Source organism: Macrobrachium rosenbergii, chromosome 45, assembly GCF_040412425.1.
Source record: "Macrobrachium rosenbergii isolate ZJJX-2024 chromosome 45, ASM4041242v1, whole genome shotgun sequence".
NCBI classification, from domain to species: Eukaryota; Metazoa; Arthropoda; class Malacostraca; order Decapoda; family Palaemonidae; genus Macrobrachium; species Macrobrachium rosenbergii.
In genome coordinates this window covers 33,976,812-33,991,481 of record NC_089785.1, presented here as the reverse complement: position 1 = coordinate 33,991,481, position 14,670 = coordinate 33,976,812, and the positions used below count along the sequence as shown (strand labels likewise).

The 14,670-nt window shown below is 46.4% G+C and overlaps 1 protein-coding gene across 11 annotated transcripts in view; it reads left to right on the top strand.

Annotated features, from left to right (window-relative positions):
* Nucleotides 1–14,670, top strand: part of LOC136829912 (uncharacterized) — a 167,904-nt gene that overhangs the window by 138,382 nt on the left and 14,852 nt on the right. For all 11 annotated transcript variants that reach the window (XM_067089058.1, XM_067089052.1, XM_067089061.1 and 8 more), the window contains 2 exons: nucleotides 8,761–8,885; nucleotides 10,297–10,506. In XM_067089058.1, coding sequence (XP_066945159.1) covers nucleotides 8,766–8,885; nucleotides 10,297–10,506 — 330 coding nt within the window. In that variant the 5' untranslated portion in view covers nucleotides 8,761–8,765. The remainder of the gene's footprint in view (nucleotides 1–8,760; nucleotides 8,886–10,296; nucleotides 10,507–14,670) is intronic.

Sequence of the window (14,670 nt, the reverse complement as noted above, 5' to 3'; positions counted from 1 at the left end):
TCATATTGGCACAACCGTCACAATTGAATGACTACACTAACTTGGTTTTCAGTCTGAACGGCTTTTTCCAACGACATCCTTGGAAACACGAAAGAAAAGTACTGTATAAAAATATCTGAATTCTGATTGGACGATTCAAAATTCAACTCAGTAGGTCAGCACAGACAAAGGAACAACTGGGAAGCATGCATCATAAACGGGTTTGTCGTGTAAACACACCAACTGAAGTCCAGCAAAAGCAGGTGCCAATAGTAATGCTTTACTACAGCTACTGTATTCTAATTGAAGAATCTTGTTTAGTGGGTGGAGTCATTGCGCATGTAGGCGAAAATTGTCACAATGCGCATTTATCAGGAGTGAAAACAAACATCTGAACGTAACAAGAGCTACCCATCTTACAGTGAAAACATAAACAATGGACTTAGAAAAAACTGCAACTTATGTAAGTTTAGTATTTTTTTCTCTGTTATTAATCCGAAGATAATGCATAGAGAAGAAGTTTGTAGTTTTATGTCTTTTATTCAAGAAAAATATAAATTTTAATATAGAAGGTGGCTGAGTCTAACGAAAAATAACCGTGCCCGCTCAGTGCTGTTTCTTCATCTGCTGCCTGTGCAGATATCTTTTCACTCTTCCTGACTTGCTTAGTTGAAGCTTTGAAATATTTCTTTTGTTGGTGGCTGAATGCCTGATTGTGGATTGGAAGCGCGACTGCACTTTTGTCATGAATGCTGTTCAAGAGAAAGGTGAAGTTGTAGTCTGCAATATAGACTTTAAGGGCAAGGTAGAGCTTGGGGTCACTCGTACGATGCCCTTGCCTGTGAATCTCGCCTCTTTTGTTTTTATTGCTTGGTTAGGATTGCACAGTGTTTGTTGGTGTGTGGGAAGTGTGTTGTACCTCTTCTTCCCCGAAAGTGGGCGTGGCACTTACCTGCACCAAAACAAAGAGCACTACCACGAATTTTCAGTTCTTGAGCTGCCATTTAAAGTAGAAACTGTAGCTATGTAATTACTTGGTAAGTATACATAAAACCTTATTTTATTATAAAAATGTCATTTTCAAAGGTGAAACACATATGGTCTCTCCTCTATGCTGTTTCTCCTCCTGAGGTTAACGGAAGAAAAATGGGAAGAAAAGATGTGAATGGCAAGAAGGGTAAGTTGCATAATCAGAGTGAGATGAAGGAGCTTTATTTGTACTTATCTTCATCATTGAGCTCCTCATTGTCCACCTTCTCCTCCTTCCATGGATCAGGGCCATAGGAACGGAAAGAAGAAAGCCCCTTGCAAGATGTTCCATAAGGCTTTGCATAAAGAATGTTCATTGTTAAAGATGGATGTTGGTGTCATTTCTCCTCCAGGTGAACACATCACCGACACAATGGTAGACCAAGAGGTATATGACCTTGACTGTTACTCCAGACCTCCCATTTTTCTAAAGATGGGAGGACTGCCCTGGACTCTCCCTGTGCTGACTGTTCCTTTCCAGAAGTTTGAATGAGAAAAAAACTGTCTGTAGGTACTAGTCGTCCAGGTTCTGTGTTAGCAGTTTGTTAAAAAACTGAGGGGGCACACATGACCGGTCATCTTTGTATAGTACTAAGGTGGGTGTATGTAACCAGTCTTCTGTCTCCTTAGTCTCTTGGTGAGCACTGTACACTAATGCAATTACTGAGCCTGCTTCCTTTGGTTTGTTTGCTGCTGTGTGTATGAATGGAAGCGCTTGTTCCACCTTTTTTTCATGTATTCAGATGCTTTGCCTTTACTGTACTTTGTCCGTGAATACTCTCGTATTTTGATCTTGAACCTTTGGGGTTTGAAGATCCCTGCAGGCATGTCTAATGCTTCAGAATTCTTGAGGGGTTTTATGTTTGACCATGCCACTTGCTACTTCTGTTGTGGCAGTCAACATTACTAAAACAGAGTAGGTTGGTGGTGAGGCTCAACAACAGACAAAAACTTGCATGTGTTTCAAGGGAAATCCTTCCATTAGACTCTTGAAAAACAAACTCAAGGAAGACGTATGAGGTTACAGGAGTTGCCCACCCCCATCCCAGCCCCTTGCACTTGCCCCACATGATTTTTAACTAGCTTCGATGCCAGAACCTGTTGTTCCCAAAGAATACTCATGATGTAAAAGTTTTGTGTTTGTGTCTGAAAAATGTCATTTACAGTACTTAAAAAATTTGCTATACAGTATTTGGCTTCTTGCAGATGAAGCTACAAGTTTTAGTGATTTATGTTGAAACTTTGAGCCAAAATCTTGCATATAATAAAAGAATGATATACAATGTACTCTACAGCATAACTTTATACAAGTATAAGGTATGCCATGATATACAATGTACTCTACAGCATAACTTTATACAAGTATAAGGTATGCCATATACCCTGATATGGTATAAACATGGGTGGTATAGCCATAGGAAAAGAAACTTGCCCTTTTACAACAAAAAGTGGAGACAAAGGGCAAGAAATGTAAAGTGTGTGAACACAAGGAAATATGAGAATGATCATAACAGCTGAGAGGTATAAGGTCTTACTGCACCTTGAGGGGAGCCTGTCATCCTGTAGAGTAGCAAGACTTTTTGTGAGTTGTGTGCGCAGTTATCCCCTTTGAAACAGAGCTTCATCTCCAGCATTTTAGTTGCATGTTTGTCCTGACACGATATGCAAACCGTTGGTCCTTTACATTAGGAATTACTTTCAGTGTAGGCTGGAAATGGCCATTGAACTTTTGAACAAGGTGGTTAGGCAGTTAACTACCGTCTGGGAGGCGGGAGTGCCGCCTGTCCTGATGTAAACATTCCAGTTTGCTTTCAGCCATCGTAGACTGCGGACGTTGTTTCTCTTCCTCTCTGCCCGACTGTTGAGCTTTTCCCGGTGGGAACTTTCCTTTTTTGTCTTAAGTATGAATGTTGATAAGCCCCTGAAGCCTTCCTACCCCCAGCTAGTGTGTCCTGGGGTAGGAGGCAAAAAGTGCCATACTTTTAGATCTAGCGTTGACATAGACCCACACGCTCTCTGCCCCATGTGCAGGGGACGTGTGTGTTCCCGCACTTCGCCTTGTAGAGATTGTTGTTCCTGGTCTCCTGAGCAGTGGAGGAAGTTTGAAGGGAGGAGATGTTACCATAAGAAGCCCAACAGGGAATCGTCTGAGGGTAACACGCCCCCGACGACTCCAGTGGTGGCTGATCCGTCGGGATCGTTTCTCTCTCCTGGCAAGCTTCACCTTCTGGCTGCCTATCCCTCGGGTGAGGACTCTCCCTCCCCTTCCTCATTCGTTTCATCGGGTGTTGAAGGCCGTAGGGGAGTGGTTGCTTAGGGCATCCTCTCTGTGGCCTCTCCTCACTCCGGGGGCAAATTTCTTCCCCCAGAGCGAGTGGAGTCTTTCCTTTTTGACCTGACTCTGTCCTCAGGTTTTGGGGGTGGAAGTGTCCTCTGTTGGCCAGGTACCCGATCTAACATCTGCCTGGCTGCACCTGGGTCTGCCTGGCATTCCGTCACTGCAGGGCTTGGTGTCACACTTGTCTAGCGCTCCGGTGGTGACCCACACAGCCACCGCCACCACCACGACTGTCACCTTGTCGTCTTTCGGCAAGCTTCCTGTGGCGGTGGCCTCACACATCGACACTCGGCTTTCAGCCGCTCCTGCCACATTCCACTCCGTTGCTGCTGCCTCCTGGGTTCCTAGCCCCGTTGTCCCTGCCTGGCCCCTTGCACGTGGTGATGTCATGGGTGCCTATCATGACTATGCCTACTCCTGTTGCTGACCCACGCTTGTTTATTGACCACGGTTCCGGTCCTTGGTTCAGCCAGGTCTTATGCCCGCATGGTGCAGGAAGGATCATGGGGGTCTGCCGAGGTTCTCCCTCCTGTAGGGAGAGTAGATCGGGAGGACGCACTCTGGAAGGACTTGAGGGTCCTCTTCCCCAGGATGCGGACACCCACGAGATACAGAGGACATTTGCTGAGGTAATTGCGCTGATTCGTCAGCACAACAACCTCGGGGAAGGGACCACGGCCTCGTCTGTGGATCATCCGTCGCGCCTCGAATCCTACTGGGAACCCAAGAAGGAACCCAAGGTTTTGGTGGGGCTGCCGTGGTCCATGCTTGCCGAGGGGGTACTCAATCAGGTGAATGGTCTTGTGTCTGGGCAGGACAATTCTCTCTGATCAAACCGCTCGGGCAAGCTACTTCCCCCTCCTCTGCCTCACCAGAAGCATTTCTATGCACCGTCGGAGAGGTCATTGCCGCCTAAGCAGGTTGACCCGACCTGGTTTGTCTAAATCTGGGTCTCTCTTTGCAGCAACTTACTGCAGAGAGTATCTCCCTCTCTCAGCAAGAGGCTGCAACCCTGGGAGCCACTGCCATGGCAGCCTTCCAGGCAGTCTCCTGGCTGGATCTGTGGTCCTTCACAGTATCCAAGGTGGCTGCTTCCTCGGGTGCTATCGTATCCGGGAGGACTCTGCTTTTGGGAGACTGTGCATGTCTGGAAGTAGGGCCATCTCGTACCTTGCCCACCAGATAGCAAACCTTTGGGCTAACCTGGTCCTGAAGCGAAGGGACGCCGTTCTTTCTCACTTCTCCAGGTCTGTGGGGTCCAAGTCGGCAATGACCCTGCAGAACAGACCGTTGCTGGTTTCTGCCTCTCTCTTCCCTAGAGAGTTGGTGGACATTGTGGTGGACAACCGCCGGGCCGATGACAGTGACTGACTTGTTCACCAGGCAGTGGCCAAGACCTCATGGTCTTTGCATTCCACTGCGGCCAGGCCCTTGGGTCAGGCTAGCACTTCCTTGGCCCCTAAGAAGTCCCAGTCTTCGAAGGGTCCTGTAGAAACACCCAGCCTTCTTCTTCCTCTAGAAAGGGTGGGTCTTCCTGCCCCTTTTAGCCCACTTTCCAATCCAGAAAAGTGGGCAAGGGGAAGTGCTAGGGGCGGCGTTTCCCCCCAAATGCTGCCGAAGGTGGGGCGATTGCCTGTCGAGCCATTGGGCAACATGGCAGCGACACGGAGCCGAGACCTGGATAGTGGATGTTTTTTGGGAGGAATACCTACTACCCCTGAGTCTTGGGTGCTGTGGAAGTCGTGTCGGACCAGTCTCCAGGCTTTTACAGCCGTGTCTTCCTCGTAGAGAAAGTCACAGGGGGATGGAGACCAGTCATAGACCTCTCTCCTCTGAACCGATTCATTCACCAGACTTGGTTCACGATGGAAACGGCTCGATCCATGCTCACTTCCATCAGGGAGAATGACTTCATGCTTAGGGTGGACTTGAAGGATGTGTATTTCCAAATACCCATTCATCCGTCCTCTCGCAAGTACCTCCGCTTTATCCTCCGGGAGACAGTCTTCCAATTCAGGGCACTCTGCTTCGGGCTCTCGACTGCTCCCCAGGTGTTCACAGGAGTCTTCTCTCTCGTGTCAGCTTGGGCCCATTCGCACGGATAAGTTGATCCCTGTCCTGTAGCAACTGCAAGCGGGAGCTCGCCAGGACCAGCCAGTCATCGAGATACCTCAGTAGACGTATCTCGATGACTGGCTGGTCCTGGTGAGCTCCCACTCGCAGTTGCTACAGGACAGGGATCAACTTATCGGGTTTTGCCACGATCTTGGGATCATGGTGAATCTCAAGAAGTCAGATCTCTCCCCAAGCAGAGGATAAAGTACCTGGGCATGCTGATAGACACGGTAGCAGCAAAAGTCTTTCCCTTGGACTCTCGTATCAGCAGGTTCAGGCAGGCAGCTACCAAACGGCCAGCCCGGCACTGGTAAGTCGTCATCGGTCACCTGTCGTTGCTGGAGAAGCTGGTACCTCATAGGCATCTACACCTGCGGTCTCTACAATGGAGACTAAAGGAGTATTGGTCCCAGTCCCGGGACCCCCAGTCCTTTATCATCCCTCTTTCCAAGGAGGTGAGAGAGGACCTTCGCTGGTGGATGGACAACAGGAACCTCTTGATAGGAGTATCCCTGCATACTCCCCCTCTGGACATGCTGCTGTTCTCAGATGCATCAACTGAGGAATGGGGCGCACACCTGGAGGAGTTGCTGACTTTGGGAGTTTGGCATCGAGACGACAAACACCTTCACATCAACATCCTGGAACTCAAGGCAGCCTTCCTGGCTCTCCAAGAGTTCCGGAATTGAGTGATGGGACACTCCGTGGTACTGATGAGTAACAATACCACGGTAGTGGCATACGTCAACAACGGGGGGGGGGTTAGTATCCCTCCTGCTCCACCAGTTGACGATGCAGGTGCACGAGTGGGCCGTGGCTCACTTGGTAGAGCTGTCAGCCAGGTACATTCCAGGCAAAGGGATGTTGTGGCAGACAAGCTCAGCTGCCAGAATCAGGTGATTGGAACCGAATGGTCCCTTTATTCGGAAGTGACGGAAAGGCTATTCGACCTGTGGGGGTGTCCAGTCATCAACCTATTCACCACCCGGCACAACAGAAAACTCCAGGTCTTCTGCTGTGTCATGCCGGGCCCATGGACCGCTGTGGAGGACGCATTTCAGCACCCGTGGGACAACCTCGACGTTTACGCCTTCCTTCCATTCTGTCTGATTCACTGAGTGATCACCCAAGCGATGATCACTCCGAATCTCAGAATGATTGTGGTGGCACCCAGATGGCCGCAGGCCGTTTGGTATCCCGACTTGCTAGCTCTCCTCTCTGAGGCGCAGAGAGAGATTCCCCCCTCCCCTGGCCCAACCTGCTGTGTAACCCCATGTGGAGCAGTACCACCAGGCAGTGCAGTCCGTGTCTTCATGGCTGGAGGTTATCCACTGTCTGCGAGCGAGAGGCTTTTCGCGTCGCGCAGCAACAGAGATGGCAGGGTACCTCAGACAATCCTCCGCTGCAGTATACCAGGGGAAGTGGTCCGTCGTCTGTGGTTGGTGTCGTGGACGGGGTATCTCCCCGGTCGGAGCTACTGTTCAGCAGGTCACGGACTTCCTCGTCTTCCTTTGCCGAGAGAAGTTTCTCTCCGTTTCAGCTGTAAAAGGCTACTGCGCCGCACCCTGCCTAGTCATGCAGCTGAAAGGAGTAGACATCTCTTCCTCCTTCGAGATTTTCCTACTGATGAAAAGCTTCGAAAGGTATTGCCCTCCCAGGGATCTCAGGCCCTCTGCATGGGGTGTGACTCTCGCTCTAAGGAGCCTGACTCATGCACTGTATGAGCCTTTATGAGAATCGTCAGACAGGGACCTGACCCTCAAGACCATCTTCCTGCTGGCCTTGGCATCGGTGAAGAGAGTTGGCAAACTTCATGGACTTTCCTTCGATGTTAAACACTCGAGGGGATGGGGATCAGTTACGCTCGATTTTGTCCCAGATTTCATGGCGAAGACTCAGAATCCTTCGGTCCCTGACAAACGGTTCGAGTCCTTCACGATCCCCTCCCTAGAGGACTTTGTAGGTAATGAACCAGACGAGATGCTACTGTGTCCTGTTAGAGTGCCGCGGTGCTATCTGAAGATGACTCGACGTCTCTGGCCTGAGTGTCGACGACTCTTCGTTAGTACTGGCTCGACCAAGAAAGAAATATCTAGGAACATGATCTCTTTCTGGCTTTGTGAGACGATAAGGAGAGCGCATTCTGCTGCAGGAGAAGGCGACACTGGTACGCTTCGTCCGAGAGCTCACAAAGTCTGCAGCATTGGTCCATCCCTCACAGTCTGGAAGAACATGTCAGTTGTGCAGGTGCTGAAGGCAGGCGTGTGGTCCCAGTAGACCACCTTCACCTCCTACCTCTGGGATGTTGCTCACAAGTCCTTGGACACTTTTTCCTTTGGTCCTGTGGTGGCTGCTCAACAAGTTGTGTAGCTTACTTGGCTCCTCTAACAGGACAGGTTGCATCTCGCCTAAGATGTACGGTTGTGAGTGGGAGAATGAATGTGGAATGACTGGCCTCTCTTTCTCCCCAGCCTGGCTCTCTTCCCGTGGGCAGAGAGCAGACATGCCTGTTACATGATGGATCTGGCGGTCGATGCAGGTAAGCACCCAATGGGAGCTCCTGTTCTATTTTCCATTCAGGTTTATAGAAGCAACCCCACTCCTTCCCCTTGGAAGGAGGGGGGAAGACCATGACAATAAGTCAAACCCAGTGCTTGTGATTGCCTTAATGTCATCTGACTTCAAGTTCTTCCTAGCCTACTTTGCATGAACTGATGATTCCTCTTTCATGCAAAGGGACCCAGAAGTCTGACAATTGATCCCGTGTTTCTTACAACCCGATCACTTTGTCAGAGGCAGTTTTCCCTTCCTCACTCCATCGACCAGGAAGGGCAGACAAGGTGTGGTGAACACCAGTCAGTTCATAGAGACTCACTCAGATTCCTCTCGCCAACCAGTGAGTCTTCCTAATGTAAAGGACCGACGGTTTGTATATCATGCCGGAACAAATCAGTTTTTAAAAGTAAATTGTATTTTTCCTAACTATACAAACCTGAGGTCATTTACATTATATTTCGTGCCCACCTCATGCCACCCCTCAATCTGATACCTGGGCTGAAAGGCAAATTGGAATGTTTACATCCGGGCAGGCGGTACTCCTGACTCCCGGACGATAGTTAACTGCCTAACCCTCTTGTTCGAAAGTTCAATGGCCATTTCCAGCCTACGCTGAAAGTAATTCCAAATGTAAAGGACCTCCAGTTTGTATACTGTAGTTAGGAAAAGTAAAATTTACTTTTAAAAATTGTGATATTAATCTGTTCCAACCACTGTAATGAGAGATTGCATTTTATTTTCAGTTGAAATGAATCAAGCAGATCAGATAAATGCAGATCTTCAAGCAACTCTGCAGTCTCTTCGCAGTGTTCAAGATAAAAAGAAGGCCCTGTTAGCCAAGTTTCGCCAGACGCTTGTCGAGTATGTAGTAAGTATGGCACTCCAAAGAATTGGAATATGGTATTACTAAGATCTTAGTTTTGTTTATGATAGCCTAATGCATACCAGTGGAGTCTCCAGACACATACCTGGAGAAGGAGAGTTCCAGCTTCAATTTGTCTTAGATGCATACAGGTCTCACAACAATACCTTTTGATTATATGGTGCATTTTGTTCATATCTTACTTCCTACGTCTGGAACACTCGTTGTTCGTGCTTGGATCTGTTAGCCAATAACTGTAAGTACCGTATAGAGTTATATCTCCTTGAATTTCCATTCTATTTCCATGTAAAAATAATCAGTCTGTATATATAGAAACATAGCATGTTATTGCAGAACATGGCTATTTTGTATATACAGTACAGACATTTTACTATAAAGCTCTGTATAGAGCATTTTTCTTGACCTTTTATTTTTCAGCTAAACTCCATAACCAAAAATGCACTATGCACAGCGATGCATTTGTACACAAAAATCAAATCAGGTATATTTTATGTGCAGGCTTTATTTTTTAACATTTAAATAAATAATGTGAGAGAGAGAGAGAGAGAGCACATATCAGTCGATAGCTGCTACGTAAATTTGCATGAAGTATCAAAATTTATCATGCCTACATATGTTATTTTTTCTTTTACAAGATGCAGTTTTTTTTGCTGTTGACAGAATAATTGTTACATATCTTGGGGGTTGGGAAGAAGCTGTAGTACGTATGTTCTCAGACACTATGGAAAGCAGCCATGAAGCTGTAATTTACCAGTTTACCACATTTCTTGAGACGCTGCAACATTGATATGCCACTGTTGCCTTCAGTATCAGGGATTGGAACGTTAATTCACGGATGATCATGAGGCTTTATTTCAGATGGTGCTGCCTGTTCTTATTTTTTCAACTCTGATTTAAAGCTAGGTGACTTGGGTAAATAATTTTTTCATTGGGTTTCATTTCCTCATTCCTGTATGGGGGATTAGTGCTGTCTATGCAGCTCACAGGGTGCACTGTAGGTATTACTTAAGGTTCTTAGCAGCATCCCTTCGGCTCCTAGCTGCAACCTCTTTCCTTCGTTTTACGTACCTCCATTCATGTTATCTTTCTTCCAATTTACTTTCCACCTTCTCCTAACTACTGTTTTATAGTGCAACTGTAAGGTTTTCCTCCTATGACACCTTTAAAACCTTTTGCTCTTAGTTTCCCCTTCAGAACTGAATAACTTCATAGGTCCCAGCGCTTGGTCCTTGGCATAGATTTCATATTCAATTCCAAATTTGCTGATGTAAATGAGAGTACACATGCTTTTGAACTTGACAGTTATATAGCCAAGAAGTAAGATTTAGTGCATTCGGCCTGTGGTCTACTGATGCCTAAATGCATGCACTGATCTGAAATTTTTTTATACTTGCAGGAAACGAAGCAAGGAACCCTTCAACGGAGCCTTCAGGAACACTTCATTCACAGGAATAACAAACTGGAGAGGGCTGTGAATGAAGTCCAGGATAATTTGAAGAGCGCTTATGAAGCTCACACAAAGATTATGTCTATTAGAGACCAGTTTGTCGGAGTTTTCAATGCTTTTACAAAACCACCTCTAACTTCCATAGAAGGAGACTCCCAGGTGATAGATGTAGTTATGCCTTTAAAATTATAAATGTCTTGCTTGCTCCTATGAGAATAAAAAACCGTCTTTTGTAGGGGAGAGTATTCCCAGCATGAGAGGGCATACTCCTCAGGAAGCTTCTATATTAGATCTTGCTTCAAAGATGTTTTTTCTGTTGGCATTTACATCATCAGGATATGTTGGCTGTATTCATGCACTGTATGGAAGGGTTACACAGGCTAGAAGTTGGATGTCAGTGGGTTTGTTGCTTGTTCTCAATTGTGTAGTGAAGACTTAATTGGCTAATAGCCTGGACCATTCCACAAAATCCTTCACCATTCCTTTCTTTTTTTTCCATCAAGAGGAATTAACATCACTCCTTGTTGTATTTAGTGAGAACGTCAGGCTTCATTTGTAGGCTGTTCCTCTCCACAGGGCAGAAGAAGGAGAAGAAAGCTCTTTATTAGCTAAGATAAATGATTTCAAAAGCCTTCAGTAAATTAGCCTTTGGTAAAAAAATAACAAGGTGTGACTGTGCAAAGTCAGATCACTCCTAACTTCTGTTATATTTTAACGTAAATGGATCGACTCATATTCATTGATACTAGCAGTTGTGACAAACTATGTTTTTGTGTGGGAAAAGAATGCACTGTGATCATGCTTATCTTCACCTCTCATTCATGGTACTGTTTACAGACGTTGTTTGTTTGTAAAGGTTACTACCACTACTGCCTTGTATTGACACTCATGTTAGTGGTATGTGTTTGACTTTTCCAAATCTGCAGTTCCATCTTCTCACACCGTATGTTTTTACGTTATCATACAAAACCTATGGGTTGCTGAAGACTTGGCTTGTCACGTACTGTATTACAGTTCCCAAGCAGGCTACGCTACTGGGCACAACAGAAATAAACATTGTGGGGCTTTCCACATTTTGACCTCTTCTAAATTTCCATTCAGTCATAAAGCAGATGTATGATTAATGGGGCTGTGGTGAAACAAGCTTAATGTTTTATAACAAGTTTTTTCTTATCAAACAAGTTTTTTAACAAGTTTTATCTATATCAACCCTGTAATCATCCAGTGAGTACCCTTCCTTCAGCCCCTTGAGTGTCGCTGCCTTGCACAAAAAAAAAAAAAAAAGTGGGGTACACTTGATCAGGGCATACCTGATGTTCCAGATGGAACAAGGATATTGAGAGTACCTTCATCTGTCAGTCACACACAAGACTGGTGAACCTCCGAGAACATTCAGGATGCGAAAGAATGTATATTTATGGTTAATGGGTTTGTGTGAAAATATAATTTTATATAAGTAACTTACCAAGTAATTACATAGCTATAGTTTCCACTTAATGGCAGCTTAGATTCAAAATTTCGCAGGTAGCACTTCAGTATAGTTTGTGTAGGGGATCAGCCCGTCCCACTAACGGAATATTGGAACGACCTAGCAAACAATTCTCATTAGTTTCCTGCCATCCGTGGTGGCAACACCTGGTCTGGCGGTAGCATTTCCATTATTTCCCAATTATTTTACCGGATTCCGATTGAGGATTCTTTAAATCAGTCATTAGAATGCATATATTGTAGCCTTCAATCTGAAATCTTTCAGGATGAGTTTTTTCTTGTTTTGTTTTACGTTGATTCAGTCATCATCGAGCCGCCAGTAAACAACGCCATTTGCATTGATGGCTTGTGTCTTACGAGTGAGATACCTCAGAGAGGTGGAACAAAGGGGTTCAAAAGTAAGACCTGTCTGCCACTTTAATACTATGTCCAGGTTCCAAGAGACCAGATCGTCCTTCATCTGCTTGGGACGTATCAAAGGACTTGATGAGGTCGTTAAGATCCAGGCCTCTACGTTTAAAAACTGAGCTAAGCATAGTTCAATACCCCTTAATGGTGGAAGAAGACAAATTTCTAGAACTCAGAAATAGGCGGAAATCAGCGATCTGTGTTATAGATGTCTCAGAAGAAGAGACATTTTGGCTGATGCACCATCACCAGAAGAATACCCACTTAGCCTGGTTGACGAGAATAGAAGAGTTACACCTGCATCGTGTAATAGCCTCTGCAGCTCCCCTTGAAAACCCTTTTGCTGTGACAAGGTTGTGGACAGTCTGAATCCTGTCAAAGCAAGAGTGGACAACCCTTGGTGGCATCTCCTGAATTGGGGCTGCTTGAGTAAATGCAGTTTTTGGGGAAGAAGTCTTGGAAAATCCACCACTAACCAGGAGCCACCCCATTAGGGTCATAATTACGTTGTGATGAGTTTGAAATTTGTTTATCACCTCCCTGACCACGCTGAAGGGACCAGTTTTGCAGCATGGTGTCTGTTGCCCATGCAAGAGGATCTGGGGCTGGAGAGCAAAAGAGAGGAAGGAGGCAGTTCTTGGAGGTGGCAAACAGGTCTAATGTTGGCCTGATTCCCCAGTAGGGCTACCCAGCCTACGTCCAAGGCGTCTGAATACAAGTCTAGGTTGGGGCTCAGAGGTTGAAGGGACTTCCCCTTCTGATAGTCTTTCTTTGAACAGCCACCCACCACTGCAGGTCCGTTTTGATCTCCAGGGTGAACGGAAAACATACGAGTCCGGTTGTGTTTTCCTGTCCCAGTTGGCCTTTAGGAAGAACTGAAGAACTCGCATATGCAATCTGCCTAGCTTGACAAATGTCTCGATGGATGCTAGAGTCCACAGAAGGATCATCCACTGTTCAGCTGAGCAGGACGAGAGGGCGAGAAAAATGTGGACCATCTTAAGGCAGCTGGAAATTTTCTTGGGAGATAGAAAAGGCAAAAAATTAAGAGTTGAGAGTCATCCCCAAATAATCTCTTGCAACGAGGTCAACTGGGACTTCTGGAGATAGACGAGACTGCAATCTGGGCCTACCTTCACAAAAAGGCTGCTGCTGGAGTGGAGGATTGTCTTTCGAGAGTCTTCAAGACGTGTTGCAGAGGCTATTAAGAGATTCAAAAGTCACCCTCTTCCTCTGTCTCCCAGACTTAGTGGTCATCTTCCAAAGCTGGTGTCTCAGACTCTTTATCTCTTCTCTTTAGACACCTCTGACCCTGCTGCATATTACCTCTTTGTTTCTGAGAAGATCTAGGTTCTCTAGCTTTCCTTGAAGAGGTACAGATCTATGCTTGTCTCTGGTTAAGCACAGAGACCTGGGTCGTTCATCTTCTTCTCGGAGACCTCGCAAGACTTTCTCACACCCAGCTAGGAAGCAAAAGGTGTATTATCTTCGTTTTTTCCTTTGATTTTAGCCAAGAACGAGGATCCATCCGAGACCTGGATCCGTTCTTTCTCCCTTAGAGCTTAACGGACATGCTTGGCTTCCAGGAGCTCCGGCCAGCTCCTGAATTCCTAACTCTCCTGGTGTCCAGCCCGCCTGACACCAGCTACAACCTGGCACCAAAGCATGCTCCAAGCACCCAGGAGTGCTCACCAGTTGGGTTTTTTTAGGTATTTAGCTGAACAGGACTGATAATCTAGAGGGCTCTCTTGTCCTTTGATGTTTGGTCAAGAACCCCTCTCCCTTGGATTAAGTTTGCATTGTCCTTCATCCTTAAGAGAATTTCTGAAACACTCAGATTCAGAAGAACAACTTTGCCTTCTTTTAGTGAAAGCTAATGTTATCTGAGCAGCCTCTATGTCTTTAGCTTTCAGCTTTCAGGCATATATGTCCCTTACTTCCATTTGGCATCAGCCTACTGGAAGCATATCGTCCTTCACGTCTCACAGGCACACATGGCCATTACTTCCATTCTGCATCGACCTACTGGAAGTATAGTCGTCCTTCACATCTCGCTATCTTAAGAAGTGAAACTTGAACTTGTAGCTCTGATGGCACCCAGCTCTTCGGGCGCCAGCTACAGTCTGTCGCCAGCTTTAGAGCTTCCAGAGCCTAGAGCTGCTAGCTTGCCTGGCATCAGCTACAAGTCTGGCCCCAGTTATAGAACCCCAGAGCTTCAGGCTCCCCTGGTGCTCAGCTTGCCTGGCACCAGCTACAGTCTGGCGCCAACTTTAGAGATTAAGGCTTTCGTGATCTCCCAGCAGTTCGGCTGGTACCCAGCTCCCTTGGCGCCAGCTACAGTCTGGCACCAGTGATATTTATACCAATCCGCAAGCTTCCACAGCTCGCCTGGTGCCAACTCCAGACTGGCGCCAGATAAGTAGCTTG